The sequence below is a fragment of the Notamacropus eugenii genome, chromosome 1 (assembly GCF_028372415.1).
Source record: "Notamacropus eugenii isolate mMacEug1 chromosome 1, mMacEug1.pri_v2, whole genome shotgun sequence".
Classification (NCBI taxonomy): domain Eukaryota; kingdom Metazoa; phylum Chordata; class Mammalia; order Diprotodontia; family Macropodidae; genus Notamacropus; species Notamacropus eugenii.
The window spans coordinates 175,834,008-175,857,919 of record NC_092872.1 but is presented as its reverse complement, the minus strand read 5'-3'; the positions used below and the strand labels follow the sequence as shown (position 1 = coordinate 175,857,919).

The 23,912-nt window shown below is 38.9% G+C and overlaps 1 protein-coding gene across 8 annotated transcripts in view; it reads left to right on the top strand.

Annotated features, from left to right (window-relative positions):
* The window catches only part of ADAMTSL3 (ADAMTS like 3), a 562,343-nt gene that overhangs the window by 477,811 nt on the left and 60,620 nt on the right, over positions 1–23,912 (top strand). For all 8 annotated transcript variants that reach the window (XM_072619353.1, XM_072619328.1, XM_072619322.1 and 5 more), the window contains exons 22-23: positions 9,585–9,712; positions 15,440–15,568. In XM_072619353.1, the coding sequence (XP_072475454.1) occupies positions 9,585–9,712; positions 15,440–15,568 (257 nt within the window). The remainder of the gene's footprint in view (positions 1–9,584; positions 9,713–15,439; positions 15,569–23,912) is intronic.

The following is a 23,912-nucleotide window of genomic DNA, read 5'->3' as shown; positions in this document are numbered from 1 at the left end:
AGAAAAACTTTATGTAAGCGATTGCCTTTGAGTTAGGCCTTGAAGAATGGGTGGAATGATACCAGGTAGATGTGGTTGGAGTAGTACTCCAGGGATATATAAATACTCCAATGGTCTGTGACTTTGTCCATCAATGGGTCCAATAACAATGCTTTTGTGATTTAGTAGGTTAGTTGTAGGGAGTTGCCTGAGGTACCCATAGACATGGCCAAGTTACAGAGCTAGTAAATGTCAGAGATAGCATTTGAATCCAGATCTGTCTGACTCTAAGTCCAACACTCTACCTACTCTGCCATTGTCTTTATAGAATACAGTGTTAATCAAGTGGCACATGGGTGTGTCACTCTAGAAAAATGGAGGTTCGACAGGTTGAATCCATCCACTTTTAGAGCCTAGATTCCTTGTAAAAATAGTCACCATCTTCAGTTTTGTGCCTTTGTTCTTACAGATAAATTATGATTCATTAGGTGATATTAGCCTCACTAAGTCTCTCTTGTTAGATCCAATTGGAGGAATGTCTCAATTCTCAAAAATGAAAAGAGAAAAACCTCTAATTATAGGCCATTGGTTCTGTGATACTGTTTGTAGGTTTTAAGTAAACATATATATATTTTCAAACCTAAAGAAAAACCCAAACATATAGCAAAGCTATCCCTACTCCAGCAGCATCTTTGAAGTTTCTTACCAAACCAATGCATTTGCCTCTTGATAGCTAGGGTGAAATTAGTGGAGGTTGGCAACCAAGAGTGCCAGATACTCTCCTAATCTTAAGGGAACTGTATCCCTTTGGTCGAGAGACTTCTGGGGAATTCTTGAGGACGAGGTTTCAAGGCAAGTGTTGAAGCTTCAACTCCCAAGAAGCCTAGCCCTGTGGAAATTATATGTGCGGTGTAAGTCAGTACCATTCACCCAGAAACACCTATTCTTCCAGTAAATTGTAGTATTAGTATTTGTGTCTTGTATCTCAATAGATCCCAAACTCCTTGGGAGCAGAAGTTGTGTCTTATCTATACTATACTCGACCAAGCACCTAACAAGCTGCACACATTAGATGTTTAATGTGTATTTATCAATTAATTGCATATGAATGACAAATTTAACATGCAACATCTAATAAAGTTGACAAAATATTGCCCATTTGGGTCACTTAGTTGACTTCAAAAAAAAAAACACTTTTAAGTGATTTTTTTTCTTTTATTTTTGAATCAGTGATAAGTAGGGAAGTGCTTATCAACATTTCAAATTCCTACTTAAATGTGTATGTTATTATTATTACTGTGTTCTCATCATCCCTTCCAGTGACAGTGCAGAAAGTAATTTAGAGCTTCTTCTTACAGTACTGTGCCTAACTATTCAGCATAAAAATACCCTAAAAGTTTGTGGATTTTTCATATTCTTTAATGTATCTAGCTCTTGCTATTTATGAATAAAAGATTATAGACTACATGCTTAGCTTAAATTATGCTCAGAATGTTTCACATGGAAAGAAAATGAACCATGATTATTTTTTAGGAATTAAAAGATAGGACTGTATTAGTGCCTTGCCATCCCCTCAAGCTGTCTTCTTATATCTCTTCTCTCTTTCATAGCCGAACTTCTAAAAAAGGCTGTCTAGACTCCATTTTTTTTACCTTCCACTCACTTCTCAACTCTTTGAAGTCTGGCATGTATTCCTACCACTCAGATGAAATATTCTCCCTAATGTCACCAATGTTCTGTTTATTGCTAAATCCAGTGACCTTTTCTCATTCCTCTTTGTAGGATTTGATGCTATAAACACGTCCTGAATTTTCATGACACTACGGAATCATGGGTTTTCGGTCTTTCCAGCTAATCTTTTAGTCTCCTTTGCTCAGTCATTATCCGTGTCTCACCCCCTTTGTGTGCACACTCCAGGACTGTGTTCTAGTCAATATTTTCGTGCCTCTCTCTGTGTGTTTCTATCTGTCTCTGTCACTTTCTATCTCTGTCTTCTCACTTCTTTTTTCTTTCTCTTTCTCTCCTCCTCCTCCTTTTCTCTCTCTCTGTCTCTGTCATTCTCTCACCTTCTACAGCCCTCATCTTTCTCATTAGCTTCAGAGCTGCCTTTTAAACGGTCATCTTCACTTAGATATCCCACAGGTATTTTAAACTCAAACATATTTAAAACTAAACTCATTATCTTTCACCATAAACTCACCTCTCCTCTCAGTTCTACCATCTTTCTGTAACTCACTTTTATAAATTTGGAGTCATTTTCAACTCTTTACTCACCTTCCGCAGCCCCACATCTGGTCATTTGCAAAATCTTTTTATTTCAACCTCTATAACATCTCTTACATCTGTCCCCATCTTCCCAGTTACTCCACAGCCACCCTGGTTTGGGCCTTCCTTCATCACCTCTGCTGACTGTTGAGGTCATCTCCTAAAATCCATCTCCTTGATCCATTCTCTGCATAGCTGCCAACTTGATTTTCCTAATGCACAAGTCTGAGCAACCCCTGACACAAGAACGTCATTGTCTCCCTATTGCCTCCAGGAGACTCAGCCTGACCTTGAGAGCCTTTCACAGCCTGACTCCTGCTTATCTTTTCGAGCTAATTACACATCATTCCCTCTCCCAACCTCTGCGCTCCAGCCAAAATGGCTTATGTGCAGTTCTCCATTCTGTTCCCCACCCCTTGCCTTCATGCCGTGTCATAGATGTGTGGGGTTTTGACTCCCTGCCCTCCCCCACCGCACTGTTGGGCCTCACTTCTCACATGCAAACACCTGCTCTCCTCTAGGCTGGTTCACTCCCTCCAACCTGCCAGCATCACCCTGAGAAGTCTGCTTCATGTAGAGCTCTGAGCAGACAACTCAGCACCAGGCTGTTGCATGTAAAACGGCGATTTGTTAACAGATGGTATTTTACACCTGAAATCCTCCTGATTCTCACCTCAGCCTCTAAGAATCCTCAGCTCCCTTAAAGTCTTAGCTCATGCAGGGCATCTTTCCTGATTCTACACCTACCCCCTTCCTGAAATCACTTCGCATTCATTTCACATATGTCTAATATTTATTTTTCTGTATGTAGTGAATCTCCAAAGTAGAATTTAAACTCTGTGAGGGGAAGGACTGCCTTTGTATATCCAACACCTGGCATAGTGCCCGGAATATAGTAGATGGTCAATAAAAACTTGTGATATTGAATTTAATTGAACAGGGAACATGGAAAAATGTTTTTTCCCATCTTTTGATTTCCTCATGCTAGACATGCAGATTAAAAACATATACACATATATATACTGTGCTTTGAATAAAGGCTTGGAATTGTTCAAATATAAAGGACCTTCTCCATCCAACTTCTCATTTTGTTAATGGGGAAACTGAGGCCGTGAGAGGGAAAGTGATTCACCACATGGCTAACAAGCACTGAATATATATTTGATCTGCTGACCTTAAGAAACCACCAGGATTGAATTAAAAGTTAATTTCCCAGGTGTGAGTCTCAAGAAATTATGATTTGGCCTTGAATTTTGAAAGAGAGTTTCTGAAATTGTAGCAACTTATTTGGGTGTGACTCTACATACTTGAATGATTAGCACCCTTGCCAAAAAATAAGGTCTTTCTTTGTGGCTGTCAAAGTGTTTTTAAATGACTTCCTTACAAGAATCTAGAATGATTTTGAAGTCTCTGTTACTACTGCCAGGTATTGTTATCATATCGAACATATTTAATTTGCCATTAACTAGTTTAAATTGTAAGTTTTCCATTATTGTAATCCAAGTTCTTATCTTTAGATCTGCGTTTTCTGAATTACTTAAATCTTTCAGGAAAAAAAATGAAAATTTATTGAATTTTGGAACTGAGGAAAGTATTAGCCATTACCTAATCCAATCTCCTCATTTATAGGAGAAGACACTAAGGCCTAGATATATTAAGTGACCTGCCAAAAGTCACACAGCTAGTTAATTAGTATGAAAGCCAGAAACTAGATCTGTCTCTGATTTCCCAAGTTCATGGGTATAACAACTGACATTTTCCCCCTTATAATCCAGCAAGCTGGATAAAGTGAGCTAGAAAAGGTTTATAGTAACACATCACTTATCCGCAACTGATTTATCTTACAAGTGCAATTATTTAGAATAAAATCAAGAATCAGTAATTAAACAATAAAAAGTCCAAATATAAAACACAAAATTCATATACTAAAGTTCCTGCATTTTACTCAGTGGAAGCACTCCTCACTCAAAGTATATTTATTATTTTACAAAAATCTGGATTATCAGGTACCCTGCTCTACAATAAAAACAATAATTCACATTTTTATTGAATTTTTTAGTTCATAAGGCACTACCTATGAAAAATAACTCTAATTAACTTTTTTTCATTTTGTTTGTCATATGTACTGAACATCAACTCCTTTGAGAATTGAGACTTTTTGTAACCAGCCAGTCAGTGTATATATATCATTCAATAAAATTAATACACATGCTTGATTTCAGTTCAATTGAATGCAACAGGCATTAAAACTCATAGTACAAGAAACCGTAACTAAAATAAACCCAAAAAAGTTTGCCCTCAAGTAGGCTCTCTGCCTTCATTTTCTTGGAAGATATAATGTATACACAAATAAGTAAATTCAAAATATATAAAGTAATTTTAAGAGCAAGAGAGTGCTAATATTCACTCAGGGAAAGCCCTGTGTAGAAGGTGTTGCTTGAACTTTAGGAGAGTGAGGAGGGAGTGCACTTCAGACATCAATGATGTAACAATGATCGCCGTTAACTCTGGAGAAGTGCTGTTGGAAAATACTTCTTTCCAGTCTATAGAGAAGGAATGGATCCTAGGTGTAAAGTGTTATTTTTTGTTGTTGTTGTTATCCATGGTCACCGTATCACACAATTTTTGTTGTTTAACTTGTTTCATTTTCTTGTTATTATTATTTTATAAGGAAAAGTATGGGAGTGATATTGGGTAGGGAGGGTGGTCTGAATAATAAAACAACATACGTTGAGAAAGTATATTTTATCTTTTATTTCAAATTTTACTAAAGAGGAGAATAAACTTAAGAGAAAAAAGGACAAAGGACAGAACCTTAGAGAATGCCTGTGTTTAAGGCGGGGGAGAAGAGCCAATGTAGTTTTCACTGATGGATCTGTCAGAGAAAAAAGAAAAATCTAGAGAATGGTGTTAGGGAAATGGGGAAGGAGAGAATTTTCAAGAAACAAGGGCTAATTGAGTGTCAAATAGCACATACTTTGAGAAAGATGATGGAGAAAAGGTTAATAGATTAGACAGCCAGAAAGTCATTGGTGACCTTAGAAAAAGCATTTCCAGTAAGTTGGTGAAAGTAAAAGCCAGATTGCACAAGGCTGAGATGTAAGTAAAGACATTGAGTTTAAACTAATACTTTTAGCATTTTGGCAACGAAAAGAAGGTGAAATTTGGGATATTTTCCAGAGAGGATCAAGTGTGGGATAAGGTCAGGATTCCCAGCGACTCACTAGGGTTGGTCCATGACAAACAGTCATGGTGGAAAAGTGCCAGAAGAGTTACAAGCAGAACAGTGGCATAACTGGTTCAGCCAGGGCTCTAAGGGCCAGGGGGCTGGAGTGCTTGGAGGGTGCCCAATGAAGGTGTTTAAGGATAAGTCAAGAGAACCACAGACAGAAAGGCAAGCTGGCATCCCCAAAAGGGTGGGTAGATTGTGGGAACAGAAACCCAGGAGACAGGCAGAGTAATTCAAGGACTGATCTCCATCTTATCTTCATTTGATTTTTAAAGGCATAAGCCATGGGATGGAAACCTGGCAGTAAAGCGAGGCAAAGAGAAGTGTTATTATGGCTATTGTTTGGCATAGCAGAGATTTAAACATCTTTGTAGGCAAAGGGGAAAGGAGCCAGTGGAAAGGGAGAAACTGCAAATATAAGAGAAAGGAAATTAATGAAACAAGAGCCTAATGGAGGTATGAGGAGGTGGGGTCTAGCCTACAGGCAGAGAGATTATTGTGGAGAGGTAGAATGACCCCATTATTCTTCCAGTCACCCCCAGGGTTCACTTCAGAATGACCCTCAACTCCACTTTCTCTCCTTCATTCCCCATATCTGATCATAGTTGCCAAGCTTTGTAGATTCTACCACAACAACTCTCCACCCATACAAAGGCTACTCAAATTCAAGCCCTTATCTCCTCTCTCCTGGACTATGGCAACAGTCTTCTAATTAATCTTGTTCTAGCCACTCCCTCCTCCATTTCAACCTGGGTCACTACCACCACAGGTTTAATAGTCTTAAACCAGTCTATTATATCCTTACTCAAAAATCTTCTGTGGCTTCCAAAAAACTCCTCAGCCTGGCATTGAAGGCCTTCCAGAATGTTGTCCTCCTACATTTCCAGCGTTGTTGCCCATTAGTATCCTTCATGCCCTCTGTGTTGTTGTCCAATTAACTAATTAGCTGTTCTCTTAACTTGACAGTTCCATCTTTTTCCCCAGATAAGTTGGGTCCTCCATGCCTAGAATGCTGGGCCACCACTTTTAATCTCTAACATTTTTCAGCACTCTGCTAAAGTGCATTTGCAATGATTGGTTTCCTCTCCTTCCTAAAATATCTTTTTGTTTACCTGTCTATGAAAATGTTAGTATCCTCCCATTAGAATATAAGCCCCTTGAGGGAGATTGAACTCTTTTGTTTTTGAATTGCCAGCATGGTTGGTGCTTAATAAATGTTTGTTGATTTGAATTAAGCTGTTTAGGCAAGAGGTTGATGAGGGCCTGAACTTGGGCAAGTGAGTGAATGAATGAATAAATGAATTTTTTTTTAACAAATAAAACGAATTAAAAAAAAAAAAGTGCCAAGCACTGTGCTAAATGCTAGGGATTAAGGAAAGAAAAGCAGTGAGTTCACTTCAAGCTCAGTGAATTCTCATTCTTAGTGAGAGAGATAACCAATGTAGGAAGGCTAAGCTTCAAAGCAGATGAAAGTTCCAGTGGTACAGAGGAGAGATGACTATGCAGAGTTCTTTAAAGTTAATTGGCAAGTAATTGTCAGTGCCTGAGAATCTCGTGGGCATGGTTGCAGGGCAGATGGGGCAGCTAGGTGGTGCAATGGATAGAGCATCAGTGCAGGAGTCAGGAGGACCTGAGTTTAAATCTCATCTCAGACACTTGACACTCACTAGCTGTGTGACCTTGGGCAAATCATTTAACCCCAACTGCCTCCTCCTGGGTCATCTTCAGTCATCCTGATGAATATCTGGTCACTGGATTCAGATGGCTCAGGAGAAGAAAGTGGAAGAAAGTGAGGTTGGTGACCTTGCACAACCCTCCCTCACTCAAATCAGAGTCAACTGCAAGTCATGTCATCATCTTGATGTCATGGTCCTCTTCAAGAACGAAGGACAAACACAAGTATTTTCCCACGTAAATTATCTGTTTATGTTCAAGATCTTTAATTTAATCTCCTCCTGAGATCTTTGGTAATTCCAGTCAATTTTTTTCTCCTTTGGTGACAATTTTTGTGGGCACAGGACCTCAAAGCCATATCAGTATCATTCTATACTGGGCAATTCAGATCTCACTAGCCTCAGTTTCTGCCCCAAATGACTTCGGGGTAGGGGGAGGAAGTGGAGAGAACTGGACCCAGGCAGATACTGGGTTCTTTCCCTCAAACTTAATATGGTGCCATGCAGTCATATACAAGTCCTGCCCCATTTCCCTTTGTTCCTCAGTTCTTTGTTGCAGCACAGAGCTGCTATGCCAGCCCAAGAAAACTTCTGCTTTTTTATTTCTCACAATTAAAATGAACTCATTTGCAAGGTCAGTTTGTATAGCCCTGCCATAGGAACCTGATGGGCAGTAGGAAATGGAATGCTGAGTGAACTTATGTTAAGCGTTAAGGATTAACCTTCTCTGCTGTTAATTTATCAGAGTTACGGTTTTTGGTGTCCTAGACCGTGGAGAGAGCTAAAATTATTTTAGCACTTGTATATTTTGGACAAGTTTGAGAGGTTTAAGAGATAAAAAAAATGCCTTGTTGAATCATGTTGAGGATAGAACATCATCCCAACAGAGCTAACCTTCTTTGAATTCTTTTTGATCATAAATATCAACTGAATCATTTAAGATGGAAACATGATAGTCAAAGGGATTTGGTACTCATTGAAAACCTCTACAGAGTCCACATCAAGGAGAAATTCCCTAAAGGTAGTGAGATTCTTAAGACGTTTCATATATGATGTTGAACTAATTGAATTAAGGAACATTGGCACTACATAGCTCCCTAAATGAAGAGCTCCCTAATTATTCAAATGAGCTTGGCCTAACTATCCACATAGAATAAATCAAGTTGATAAAGAATGTCTGTCGTTGAGAATAAGATGCCATTTCACCAGAAAACCTAGATATAGTAAAAGGTACACATACATCTTGTTCAACTGCATGTTGACAGTTTGTTGAGCTCAAAATTGAACAGGAGCAAGAGAGTGGGCTGGCTTACCTTTGAAGAATTTCAGAACTCTTCTCTTGACCCCAAGCTCCTCCCAGAAATAAAGAACCACCTTTTAAATATTAGTAATCTTCTGGTATTGTTGTATGGCTACAAGTTATGGAAGACTACAGTTGATGAAGAATTTAAGTTGAGGATTATCCAAAGGGTGGAAATGCACATTTAGCAGACTGAAACCTGTTAACAAAGAAAGAGTGAAGAATGACAAATAGAGCCATCAAATAAAAGTATGACTTCAAAAGATGAACTGATGGCATGACCAAAGTAAAGGATAACTAGTAGATAGCCTATATGTTCCACTGGTATTTTCACAATGTCAAAAGAAAGTAAGGAATGCTTCTGCCAGATTGGATTGACCTCCTAGCATGCTGATGGGAAGACGTGGACAAACCAAAATTTCAGTTTTGCTTCTGACACTCACTTTGCCCAAGGTCAAGTCATTTCACTTTTATGATACTCTATTTTATCATCGCTAAAATAATGGAACTGAACTAGATTAGAGATTTAGAATTGGAAAGAAGTCTTAAAAGTCATCTAGTCTAACTAACTTATTTTTGAGTGAGAAAACAAGCCCAGAAAAGTAAAATTATTTGCCCATGGGGCACAGATGGCAAATGGCAGATGGATGATCTCTAAGGTCTTTTAGAATTTTTAAAAGCCTATGATCCTCTAATTTAAAGGAAAGAAAGGGGAGGTTCAGGCAGGAACCATAGACAAGGTAATCCCTTGAGGACTTTTCTCACAGTCCTAAGTAGAGTAGAGTAAATAGGGCTTTGCTCCAGGGTACCAAATTTAGAGGGTGATGACAAGCACTTAATTAGGAACAAAAGTTAATTAAAATGTTAAGCTACCAGATGGAGGACTGGAGTAAGTTCCTTCCTCACCTCCCAGCAGTGGTTCTCACACTGGTATCCCGGGGGCTTTGTCTCTCACCACATTGTACCATTTCCTTTACCACAGTTTGTGGTACTTGCAACAGACACAAAAATTCCTGGCCATAGCTCTATTGTATTAGCCTTAAAACTCCATAATCCCACATTCTTAAGTGTAATATATGAGTTTCTTTAGTAAATATATTTATCGAGTGAATACACCATGTTTCTTACTGTTCTACAGAATAATATTGGATGGCACCAGAAAAGTAGAAATTCGGGATCCTACAAGGGAAGAACAAGGTGTATATGGCTGTACTGTGGTGAATCATCTTGGTTCAGAAACGAAAGCTTCCTCAGTGTTGTATGCAGGTAATACCTATAGTGAAGAATTTGGAATTTTTTTTCACTCTACGGCTAATTCCATATCTTGTTTCTTATGGAAATATAAAATCATTAGAGCTGTTTAACATGACTGTGCTGAAAGGTGGTCTCTAAAGCAGCCTTTATCCTAACTATGGATATTTATTTCCTACATTACTGACTATTCATATTTAAAATCCCACTAAGTCAAGGAAGAGGATATTTTTAAGACTTGTCCTTTTTAATACCATGATATATATCTGCCTCATCAGAAACACTTCAAAGAAACTTGAACTTAATATAGCTATATAGATGTTTTATGATTTCATAAATCAAATCATATGAGGCAGCTGGGTGACAAAATGAATAGCGTGCTGGACCCTGAGTCAGAAAGAGCTGAATTCAAATTCGGCCCCAGATACTTACTACCTCTGCGACACCAGGCAAGTAATTTAACCTTTCTGCCTATTTCCTCAACTATAAACTGGGAGTAAAAATGGCACATACCTCCCAGGGTTGTTGTAGAGCTAAAATGAGATTGTTTGTAAAGTGATTTTGTTGGTGTGTTGGTGTGACTCCTCTTGGTTTTTCTTGGCAAAGGTACTGGAATGGTTTGCCATTTCCTTCCTTCTCCAGCTCATTTTTACAGTTGAGGAAACTGAGACCAACAGGGCTAAATGACTTGCCCAGGGTCATACAGCTAGCAAGTGTCTGAGGCCAGGTTTGAACATACGTCTTTCTGACTCCAACCAAGCCCAAAGCTAAAACGTCATATAAATGCAGTCAATTATTGTTTCACATGCACGCATAAACACTTAGAGAAAGGGAGTGGAAACTGTCTTATTTTAAGTAAAAGTATTTTTAAGGGAATATTCTAAAGCTTTGTTGTTTTATCAAATAGTTGCCTGGCTTTGGAGTCAGTAAGACCTGAGTTTCCACCCTGCCTCTCTTACAAAGAAACTCTTTGACACTCTTAACCCATCAGTGTCCAGAGCCAACTCTCTGAAACTATAAAATGCTGAAGAATTGCATTGGTGGGTGAAGTCTCCACTCCGGGAATTCATTGTACTAGTGAAATCACAAAGAGGAAAAAATGTTTTGTTAACGGCTTTCTTATTTCAAGCATGCAGAGATGAAAGGAATTACCGCCAGCCCCAGCAGTGGTTTCTGTTACTGCTTCCCCAAACCACAAGTGAGAATCAGATGTAGGGATTCCAGGGTGGGTGGGAGGGTGGGAAATGTTTGTGAAATTGCTCTTTGGGGAAAGGTCACAGCCAAGTGCAATAAGTTGAGAAGCAAAATGGTAAAGGAGAAATAACATTGTCTTTGGAGTCAAGAGCTTTGGTTCTGGTTCTGGCCATGCAGCTCACAAGCTCTATGACTGGGCGAATCTCTTTATCTCTCAGGTCTCAGTTACTTCATCCGTAATGTGAAGACCTTGGATTGGATGATCTCTGAGGCTCTTCCGGTTCTAAAATTATATGGTTCTGAATATTCCTTGAATGACCTTTTAAACTTCCAACCCTGATCTTAGCACTGTAGGGGATAGAAGAGAAACATGAGACATGCCTTTTAGCCACAGAGAATTTACATTCCCTTAGGGGGAATGAGACAATATGTAACAGTGAGCTAGAGGACTGGCATGGTTAGGAATGAGATGGATTGAGTAGTCATCTGGGCTCCACCACCAACTGACTTTGAGAAAATCACATGTCTCTGTGGGCCTGGGTTCCTCACCTGTGTAATGAAGTGATTGGTCTAACGTTCTCAAAGGTTTCTTTCCGTGCTGAAGTTCTAAGATGCTAAACTCCCCACCCTGACGTGTTACCAGTTCTGTTGGATTTCATCTTCATTCCTCAGATCAGATTATTTTTCATAAGCCTAAGGGCTTTCTTAAGGCATCTGCTCCTATTGGCAATAGCTTTGGGGATCACAAAGTATTCTAGAAAAGTATCTTGAACTAATATGGAAGTATTTTGCATGATTACACGTCAAATTATTTGCCTTCTCAAGAAGGGGAGAAAGGAAGGAGGGAGTAGAGAGTATGAAACAAAAAAATTTTTAAATGAATGTTAAAAATATTTGTTTATATGTAATTGATAACAAATAATGTAAAAATTAAGTGTAAAGAAAAAAAGAAAAAAAAAGTATCCTGCAAGGGAAAAAAGCTTCTTTCCTTTCTGGGTCCCTGGAATTATAAATCTCCAGAAATAGAAAAGAAAGATGAGGCCATCTAGTCCAAACTGTATATACCTGAATAGAATCCCAGAGTTTGAAAGTTGGACCAGAGGCCCAACCTATACCTGAATTAAAATTCTCCCTACATACCCAACACGATAATGTAGGCTTTTCTTTAAAATGTCTAATGGAAAGGAGCCAACTCTGTCCCAAGGCAGCCCATTTCACATTGGGATATCACAAATTGTTAGGAAGTTCTCCCCCATATCTAGCTAGCTCTGCCCTTTGAATCCAAGAAAAATAAGTTTAATGTTTAGGATTAAAATCTTTATTTAAGATTTTAACATAAAATAAGAACATATATGTGAGAATATAATATATCAATATAATAATAAAATTTTTGTTTAGTTTCTTCCCTTTCCTCCTTCCCCGGGTTAAACGTCTTCAATCAGTATGTCATGATCTCAACACAGTTAATCATCGTGTTCACCTTCCTTTAGATGCATTCTAGCTTACCAGTGTCTTTCCTCAAATAGAGAAATGGATACTTTATTCGGCATACTCCCTGATCAGAACAGACGTCCTTCCTGAGTCCTAGACCCCGTAACTTCTCTAATACTGCCCAGGATTACATTAGCCTCCTGCACTGAGTCATACTGAATTTGCTATCCACTAAAACCGCCCCCTCCAAACTGCCGTCTAGCCATGCTTCCCTGGTCATGTGCTTGTGAGACTGGTTTTCTTAACTGAAGGTAAAGCTTTAAATCTGTCCCTACTAAATTTCATCTAATCACAGTTGGCCCGGTGTTCTATCTTCACAAGAATTTTTTGGCTCCTAACTCTGTCATAACGATTTGTTAGCTGGCTTTCTGTCACCTGCAAATTAAATAAGCATACCAGTTGTACTGTGATCCAAGTCACTGACAAAAATCGTTAAATGGTCCAAGGCCAAAGCCAGATCCGTGGGGCATTTCCTGGGAGTGCCAGGCTCACCTGGAACCTGCCTTTCAGCATTTCTGACTTGGTCATCCAAGCGCTGTGGGAAGACTTTCAGTGAGTCCTTTGCTTTTCTTGCACTTTCAAGTGAAGGGCTGTTGCCTCAGCTTAGTTTCTCTTAGCTTCAAGCCAAAGTAGTTAGCCTGGCACCTGCTACCCTGCCTCATGATTTGAGTTGGTATTTATCTGGGCTGTTCCCACAGGTCAGGGATTCTTCCCCTGGTTCATGTCATGGATCCCTTTAGCAATCTGGTGAGGCCTATGGACCCCTTCTCAGAATCATATTCTCCAATGCATTGAATAAAATACCTAGGATTACAAAGGAAACCAATTATGTTGAAATACAGATTTCAAATACATACATTTTAGAAGTTCGTAGACCCCGTGTTAAGAAATCCTACCCCAAGATTATCAGATATCAATAAAACTATCATAAATCAATATATTATATATCAATATATTATATCAAGAAAATATTTTTAAGAGGGTAAAAAACATTCTTAGTTCATGGAAAACAAGCAGCTGGCAGAATTTGGCCCCCAGGTCACAGTTCACTGATTCCCCTAGCTTTTTCTCCTTGCTCTGGGTATTCAGACCCTTTCTTGATCTCTCAGAATGAATTGCCCATCTTCATCAGCACATTCCTACCAACTTGTCCCTTCCTGTTTTCTGAAAGTGCCATGTGGTGGGTCTAGACTGGCCTTGGGAGGGGAGTCTTGTTTACTTTGTGGTACTTGGCCTTTTGCCTGTCACCAGCCCTCTGGGAGCATTTTTCTTTAGGCAGGAAATCTTAGTGTGAAGCCAGAGTTGTCCCTGACCAACACATTCTTTATTCTTTCCAAACTTGAAATATTTTTTCTAGTATTGAATTTTTCCACTTAATCTGTTATGCAAACACTTGTTTCAGAATAATCGGATACTAACTTTTAATTTTATTTCACCATTGTTGGCCATTTTTTATTAAACTAAACAGTTTGATTGGTCATACATAGCCACGTGTAACTTTGCTATTGGAGAGCTATGTTAGAGTTAGCCAATTGAGGTTCAGGTTCCTTTTTAAGACTTTTTACAATATAAATGAGTTCTTAGTATAATATGTTATTTCAAGAGCAACTCTTTAATCTGAATTGAAATTTATATTAGATGAACTTAAGATGTATGAGCCTTAACAAGGTCAGATAACACAGGCAATCATAGAATCTTAAATCTAGAACGCTTTGAGAAGATCAAGTCTCCTCACAGAATCACTAAATTTTAGACTTAGAAGGGACCTCAGAGGTCATCTGATCCAACTAATCTATGAAAAACAATCTCCACTATAAAACTCCCAACAGATTGCCATTCAACCTTTTCTAGAAAAATGCCAGGAGACAGGGGAATCTTGGGAAGGTTTTCCTGACATCAAACCTAAATGTACAACTTCCACCTATGTCGTTTGGTTCTTGGGGCCAAACAGAATAAATCGAACACATTTTTGTGTCCTTCAAATCCTCAGAAATCATTATCATGCCCCTCCCTGAGCCTTCCCTTCTCTGGATTAAATATCCTTAGTTGCTTCTCTCATATATGTTAATTTGTCTGTATTTTGTATGCACTTACGTATGTATATGTTGTCTTTCTCCCTTTTTCTACAATAAAAGCTCTCTTAGAGTTAGGAATATGTCATTTTTGTCTTTACATTCCTAATACCTAGTACAATTCCTGACACATAATAGAAGCTTGATAAATTAATTGTTCAGTGATTGATTAATTGATATGGCATAGACTCAACGCCTTTCAGCATCCTTATTTTTCAGATGAGGAAACTGAAGCCTTAGAGATGAAGGGTTTTGCTCAACATTTCAGATGATTCATAGTATAATCAGCCAGTCAGCAGACATTTATGAAGCCCCTACTATGAGCCAGGCACTGCTACACCCTGGAGACACTGGGCTAAGTCAGGATTAGACCACAAATCTCCTGATTGACAGTCTATTCCAGTATTTTTTTTTTCGCCTTTCTTTGTGTCCCCAGAGCTTAGCACAGTGTCTGGCATATAGTAGGGGCTTAATAAATGCTTCTTGACTAACCAATCACACAGCTTAAACTATGAGTCCAAGAATTACATTTTCCTCAGTATTTATGGTAATCTATATATTATAAAAGTAGACATTTGAAAAAAATAAGTAGAAAGATTACCTTCTTTTTCTACTTATGTTTGATATATGAGCAGCACCTGGGTTCAGGCATTACCTCTGACACATGCTGGTTGTCTCATAACCTTTGGTGCCTCAGGCAGCTCTCTAAGACTGTAGGCTGTGGAACAGTTGCTCACATGTATTGGTAAAGTTTACTCATATTCCAATGGAATTACAGGATCAGACATCCTGATCACTCCCTCTCCTGATCGCCAGTTAAACTTTGGTGCCAAAATTGCAGTAACTAAAACTTTACTGCACATGCTTAATCCATATCCATCTGCCTACCACCTTTGGTCATTGCCCTGCTACTTTGTTAGCTATCTGGAGAAAAGAAAAAAAAGACTTTAACCTAAACCCTGCTCTATATTTCTTTTTAATTAAGAGGTGCCTGTCATCTTGACTGTTGCAAGAAATTTCACAGAACTGGAACATGGCCGTCTGACTGTAATTGTTGGTGGCACTGCCAAGGCTAGAGTAGGAGCCAACATCACCATTAGGTGTCCAGCAAAAGGTAAGTAAGAGCATCTATTTCTAGCTTAAATCTTTGGATAACGCTTAGATGTGACCTGAACAACCAGCAGGAACCATGAAAATGACTGTGGCTGTGCTTAGTCATAGAATGAAGGCCACACATTTTTTTTTCCTAGGGCTTGTGATTAGCCCTCTGTCTGGGGCACACCCCAGTATAGGCATCTAGCATCGAAATGTCTTCCTTCTTGTAATGGCCTATTGCCAACCATTCCTCCAAGCTGCAAGGGAGCACACTCTTGGCTTCTCAACCAGTTGACCTATTGGTCTGGAAATCTGCAAACCCACAATGAGTTGTTTTTTACCCCCTTTGAAGTTCTTAGGCCATCTGGCCTTCATAGACCTAGACTTGTAAAAGACATCTCCAGCAACTAACTCGATTCCACCACTGCCCTCACCCCTAAGGGGGGGGGGTGGAAAAAAAACCAACACGACTTTGAGCCTTTTGGCAGTACAAACGTACCCATTATAGTCCGGACCAGCATTCTGTGGCTACAGCAAGGAGACGAGCGGGATTACTCTTCTCAGATGCCAACCCACAACTGTCTGGAGCTTCTGCCATCCCGCACCTGCAGAGAGGGACTTGTGTATAACAGAACCAATGTTTATTAAGAAGAACCTCATCATTTCACCTTCATTTTGATTTCTAATTTGTGCAGTATTTTTAAATTGTGTTTTCATGATGTGATTAATTAAGAGGTGACATTTTTAGATAGACTTTTGGGAGGATAACAGATGAATAATTGGCTTCAGTGGCAATTTTGTCTGAGGACAGGCAGGATGATTGGCCCAAGTTTGGTTATCTGCTGTCATTAACAGTTTCTATAAAAAGATGTTCAAGTATTGGGGCCAAATTTTATTCTTTGCTGGCACAGCTTATGCTGGAACTGGGTCCATGTGAAATGCACAGGCTTAAACAGCCCCTACCCTCACTGTATCTGAAAACCTCTGTTAGTGTCCCATTTGCACAAGCAATTCCAGCCTTGTTAATTTCTGAAGATAGCACCATCAAGCTCCCATATAGCCTTAAAGCTGCTACAGACTATGCTTCTGATATTCCTAGGAACTCATGAAATTTGGTCATCTTATTGCCTGCAATCCCTTGCCTCTTGTCCAAGAGAGATCATGAAAAATGTGCTTTAAAATTTGATTCTATCCCCAGAAGAATGAGAACGTTCAAAGGATCATAGATTTAAGGGAGGATGGGACTGCACAGGTCATCTAGTGCTCCAAAACTATCAACAATCTGCCCCCTTGCCCTACCGTAGTTTTATAGATGAGGACACTTAGGCTCAACCAAGTTAAGTTGCTTGCCCAATGTCACACGTGGTCAAAAGTCATAGGTGAGACTTAAATCCAGGTCCTCTGGGAGACAGCATGGTGTAGGAGATAAAGAACTGGTTTTAAAGCCAGAAAGATGTGGGTGCAAGTCCTACCACTGACATAGTGACTGTGTGAAATCGGACAAGTTAACTCAACTTTCCAAGAATGTAGGTGTAGAGATGGGGAAGACCTGCACTGATACTTTCTTCACTTGGTACTCCCTTGTTCCAATGAAATCACGAGTTCAGTCCCTGTCCTGGAGTCAAGAGCTCCAAAAGCTCCCTTGAAGGAGCACCTCAGCACAGACATCTCCTTTCCCACCTGGCTGCACTGCTTTGGGACTTCTCCATTGAGTCTCTTCCTCCAGTATCTTCCCCTAGCCCCTCCCCCTTTCAGTTTCCTTTTGTGTGAGGTCTTCTACCAACAGATTGTGAACTCCTAGAGGATAGGGATTGAGTTTCTTTCTTCATATCTGTATCCCCAGTAGTGTCTGGCTCATAATAGGTGCTTAATAAATGTCTGTTGACCAATTTATTGCTATATTGACTCCATAGCCAATATTCTTGAATTATTTTGCATTGTGTATTTTGTATATACCTGTATAGAATTAACATATATGTATATAATATATAGATATACATAATCTATCATATGTAATAATATAATTGATATAATAGAGAATAGATTTTTCCATAGGTAGTTTCTTTATGTAACTGAAAAGACCATCTCTATAGGAAATGATATAATGAAAAGGTCACAGGACTGGGAATCCTATATTCTTGCCTCAATTTTGCCTGTGACCACCTGTGTCACTTTGGGTAACTCCTCACCCTCTCTGAGCCAAAATTTCCTCATTTTCCAGCTAAGGCTAAAATGTTCAACCTCATTTACCTTGAAGATCTGTTTTAAGGCTCAAATGAGATAATATGCGTGAAAGCATTTTTAATACTGTGAATGACTACACAAATGGGGGAAGAGAGAAAGGAACAAGCACCTACTGTGTGCCAAGCACTGTGCTCAGTGATTTCCAAGTATTGTCCCATTTAATCCTTACAATAACTCTGTGAGGGAGGTATTGTATGTCTTTGTTTTATAGCTAAGGAAACTAAGCCATGCAGAAGTGAAGTGACTTGCCCAGGGCCACACAGCTAGTAAATGTCTGAGGCTGGATTGGAACTCAAGACTTCCTGACTTCTGCCTCAGCATCTAATAATGCTAACATTTTCAGATAGTGCTGAAAAGGAGAAAAACATTAAGATGAAGGAATATGATTAATGTGGCAATAGTAATGGAGGTTGTTGTGTTTGTCCTTTGTTGCTGGAGAAGACCATGACATCAGAGAAATGATGACATGACCTGCAGTCGACTTTATTTTGAGTGAGGGAGGGCTGTGCTGGTCACCAGCCTCACTTCTCCTCCAGAGCCATCAGAATCCAGTGACCAGATATTCATCAGGATGACTGGAGAAGGCCCAGGATGCAGTGGGAGACCTTGGCCTTTTTAGGCTAGGCCTTTTGACGTACTCACTTCGAGGGAGATAACACCCATATCATTCAAAGGACCTTACCGTGTCCCCTAAATGTTCTTCTAGGTACAGATCAGGGGTTGTATCTGCAACAGTATGAAATTACTAACAGGTAAACAAAATATACTCACACATATATACATATGTATATATATCTGTATCTGTATGTGTATATTTATGTATATGTGTACAAAATACACACATGTACGGAATATACACATATATACATATGTATATATCCGCATATGTATGTGTGTGTATTTATGTATATGTGTCATATATACATAAATACACACACATACATATGTAGTGGAAAAAACACAGGTCCTGGGGTCAAGACACCTGGGTTGAATTCCTAGTTCTACGTCTTTCTACCTGTATGACCCTGGACAAGTCATTTTCTCAACTTCAGTTTCCTCATCTGTAAATTCAGTATAATATAATACTTGTACTCTCTCTCACAGGGCTACTATAAGGAAAGTATTTTGTAAATCTGACATTGCTATAAAATCATAAACTGTTATTATTATTTTAAGCAATGAGGTTAAAATGTGTTGGCTTTTTTTTTCAGTCACAATTTTAGTTGTTGCTGCTTTTAAAGCCTGACCCTTCCATCTTATTAATTTTAGTGAATTCTTGGATTAGTTAGTGTCTGTCTGTCCACACATATGTTGCTAGATAATCTGTCCAAAGATCAGCCTAGGTCAGTATGATGTATGTTGTAATTCAGTTCCTCTCTGAGGAGTATTTAGACATCACACCAGTAAGTCCTTGGGTGATAGTCTAGGTAAATGGTATTCATTTCATTAACTGCAAATAGCTATGCAAAATGATTGCCCTAGTTTGGCACAGGTGAATAAACATCTGGAATCATCCTGTCTGAGGGGAACTGGAAGTGTTGGTTTGTAAACAGAACTCACAAGGGGAACCATGGTCCATGGGTGGTTGAATGAGTAACTTGACTACTAAAATACAGTATTCAAGATAGAAGACACTCCAGATTTATTCTGGTTCAACTTTGTTCATTATTTTGAAGATAGGAACACTGAAGTTGAAAGGTGACATGACTTTCCCAGGGGCACCACTTGATACTTGGGATCACTCGTTTTCCATGGTAATGTATTCTGATGGCATGAATAGGGGTATGCTCCCCAGCAGTTAATAGTGGGCAGGTAATAGTGATAACTTTAACTTTTCTTAATTACCTTATAATTTATGAAGCACTTCACATTCATTATTAAATAAGTCCATTGGGCTGTTAGCTTCTTGAAAGTAAGTTTATAAATCCCGATGTTTACTTAGCACAGTCCTTGCCCCACAGTGTGTGCTTAGCAAATACTAGTTGACTGACTGACTGAAAATCTATGATGTAGACAGGGAAAGTGTATTGTAGTCATTTTATTGATGAGGAAATGGGTAGATTGGTCTAGATCAACTAGATGTAGATAGTAGGTGGTAAAGCCAGGGCTTGAAACTAGGGCTTCTGATTCCTCAATTCAGTGTTGTTTCCATTATACCATGGAATATGGTATTTCAAAGTTTCAGAGATGGAGGGAAACTCAGAGGCCATCTAACCCAACCCATAGCCTGAAGCAGAATCCTCTCTACAAAATACTCAACAAGTTGTCCTCCAATTTTTGCTAAGACTTAGAGTAAAAAAGAAAAAACACCAAACCTCATTGCTTCCCCAAGCACCTCATTATTCTTTGAAATAGAATTAATTGTAATGAAATTTTTCCTTATGTCAAGTTTTAATATACCTTTTTGCAACTTCTACCCCTTGCTTCCAGTTCTTGCTTCTAATCAAAAACAAGTGCAACCCCTTTTCCACATAACAGCTCTTCAGAAACCCAAGACAGCTATCATGTATTCCCTTCTCTACCTATTCAAATCATCTAGTCTCCAGGCTCAATATCAGTTCCTTCAACTATTCTTACATGATGTAATCTCCAGGATAACTATCCTTTTTGTCCCTCACCCCCTTTGAGTGCTCCCCAGCTAATCAAGCTCCTTCCTAAAATACAGCACGTAGAACTGAATTCAGTATATACAAGGTGTAGTCTGATCAGGGCAGATTGTATATCCTTTTAAGTAATATAATTCATGGCCTGTAATTTTTCACAATTTTTCTGTGTCTCATAATACCTTGGGCTGTTAAATGAACTATGGCTTACTCATGCTAACTTTAATTAATATTATCAAAGCAAAAATGTAGCCATGTGTTTAAAATTAATCAATACAACACCCTTTTTTCCCTATCCAACAGTTTTATTTCCTGGATTTTCCTAGCACACTCACATACATGTTTCCATTTTCTAATCATCAGCTTCATATTATAAAATTTACAGAATAAAATATCCTAATGAGTAACATATATGGAGAGGTTGAGAAGTGGGATGCTTATTTATATTAATTCATCGAGAGCTACTGGTATAAATACCTATTTTCATTTCAATTAACTCTTAAAAATTCCCATTAATTATAATAAACCCAAGTTTATGAGATTTTATTCATTACATTCAAGAGAGATCCATATTCTCATGTGGTGGACAATTACTGTTGAATCAGGGCATATAGTATAAATATTCATAGTTGTTTCTAATTGCTGTGGTATAAAATTTTCTGCATTTGCAATAATCTTTTAAAAATTATCACATTAAATAAATAGGACCTCTTGAACTTTATGTACTCTTAAAGCTCCAGAATTCTAGGATTAAATATAACAATGGTTTTGGCCAGTTCTTTGCCTCAAAAATATTTGGCAGACAAGTAAAGTCCTGCATTTGGCATTAAAAGACGTGGGTTCAAACCCCACTTCTCCTGTATATTTGCTGTTTAATCTTGGCCAGATTGGTTTACCTTTTGGTCCTCACGTTGCTCATCTTTCAAATGAAGGGGTTGTTGTAGATGATCCCTCAGGTCCATCCCAGCTCGAATTCGTAGGAGCTGAGAGCCTATGGAAGTGAGGGGAAAGTGAGTGTTTTCTGCCACCTTCTGGTAAGAAAGGAAAACTCATCAGAGGAAAATGGTCAGTTGCTGTAAATTTTGTGTAATTGATTTGATTTGATTCTTACGCTTCTCCAAGTACACACCGGTGACATAGGACATCTTTCTGTTGCGTTGATGCTCTGTGCTTCCTTTTCCTTAGACAAATATTGTGACTGCAGGTAGCAGTCAGTCAGCATGCATTTATTAAGCAACTACAGTATGCCAGGTGCTGAGCTAAGCTAAACATTGGGGATACAAAGAAAGGCAAAAAACAGCCCCCGCTCTCCAGGCAAACATTATTCTTTTGACAAACCGTAGACTTCATCAGAGTGAAGGTAGCACAACTCAGCCCATCTTCACAACAACAACAAAAAGGAAAAATAACCCAAGACATTCATTGTAACGATTCTGGAGTGGGTGCCTCTCATCCTCCTGGTTAAAAAAGAAAGCCTGTTCTCTTAATTCCATTAAATCCAGTTTCTCCAAGAAAGGATGCTAGGACATAAATGGCATTGAGGTGGAGAGAAAGAAGGGATTAAAAAACAGATACCCAACTGGAGCTTGGTTTGGGTGCCAAAAAAAAGAGTTCCCAGGTAATATAACAAGGTCAGGTGAAGAGGTCTGGAGCAGTATGTGTCAGTAAACATTTAAGTGTCTACTATGTGCCGGGCATTGTAGTACCCAACAAAGGAAGGTGTCTCTAGGGTAATTATATTATATATATTATATAGGGTATATTATAAATATTATATTACAAATAGTAATTTACCTTCATTTGACACTTTAATGTTTCGAATCCATTTTATTGTAATTAACCCCATTTGATTGTCATAACAATCATATGATATCGGTGTTATCTTCATTTTATGCAGATGAGGAAACTGAGAGGTCAGAGGGAATCAAGTGTCAATGGATGAATTCAACCCCTACTCTCTCTTGTTCTTTGTTCTTTCTAGGGTATCTCATTGCATCCCCATAGTATCTGATTCTTTGAAACTAAGTTCTTCCTCCAGACACTTACATTTCCTACAACATAACTGGGTGTGGGAGAGGAAAAATACTGCCCTTTCAGCCTGAGAAGTTAATTTGTCCTCGGTCATTTTGAGTATAGTGTGAAAGAAGGCAGGGGGCCAGGATGGAGTTACCAAAGTGGCTTATGAGGCAACCTGTAATTTTTGTAACACTTGAGGTCTGGGTGAGGAAGCAGCAGTGGTTCTTTTCTTCCCCACAAAACTCTTAGAAATTGGCATCATCAAAATTGGTCTGTTTGAATGAAGGCAATCAAATGCTGTGGGAAGTCAATGAAAGAAAGAATTTGGTTCCAGAGAATCTCAGAATTTTAGAGTAAAAAGGGTTGATCAGGAGAGTTTCTGATCAGTTTGATGACTTTCACCAGTTAATTTATAGATTCTACACCTCTGTTTTAATGTGTCTAAGGCACTGGTGACTTGGTGATGAGAAAAAAGATGGTCGGCAGACTGAGGTTCACAAAGACAGACTCCTACAGGAGGAGTCAGCCTCCTGTGGTCTGTTAAACTAAGCTAAAAGACTAGCTCTGTTCCCCTAATTTTCTTCACTTCTTTTCATCAATTCATATAAGTCTTCCCAGGTTTTTCTGAAACCATCCTGCTTGTCATTTCTTATAACATAATAATATTCCATCACAATAATATAGCTCAACTTGATCAACCATTCCCAATTGATGAGCATCCCCTCAGTTTCTAATTCTTTGCTGCCACAGAAAGAGCTGCTATAAATATTTTTGTTCCTATATGTCCTTTTCCTTTTCCTTTGATCTCTTTGGGGTTGAGTCAAAGGATATGCAGCTTTATGGCCTTTTGGGCATGGTTCCAAATTGTTCTCTAGAATGTTTGAGCCAGTTCTCAGCTCCACTCTCCGTGCATTAGGGTACCTATTTTTCCACATCCCTTCCAGCATCTGTCATTCGATAAGCATTTGTTAAGTGTCCACTGTGTTGCAGGCACAATTATTGCTTGGTCACATAAGTCATGGACCTCTCCATTACTCTCAAGTTATTCTCATTTTCACTTCATCAGAGACTCTAATGTTCCATGTGGTATGCCACAGTCATTCAATAACACTGGCAGAATTTTGCTGTTAAAAAGATGAAACTTTGTTTCAGGGAAAAATTAGGGGTCATTAAAAGAATTTTGCAATTTCCCACAGATGAGTGAGGTTGCTCAGTCCTATCCTCCTCCTGTCCAATTCTTGACCCAACTCCTTGCCCATTTGAGGGAATTGGTGGCACAATAATATAGTTCCTATAGTTCTGCTTTTCCCACTTCAGGTCCTTTAAAAAAGTTTTGCCTTGTTGGGGTTGTTTTCATGGCACATCATGTAATTAGTACATGGGAAAGTGAAGCAGAGAGAGTGGTGAGGCAAACGAAGAAAGGCAAATATAGTAGAACAACGGATCCTACATCTGTAGCTCTTTGGGGCTTACGTGTGTCTTCCTCACAGCCACCTATCT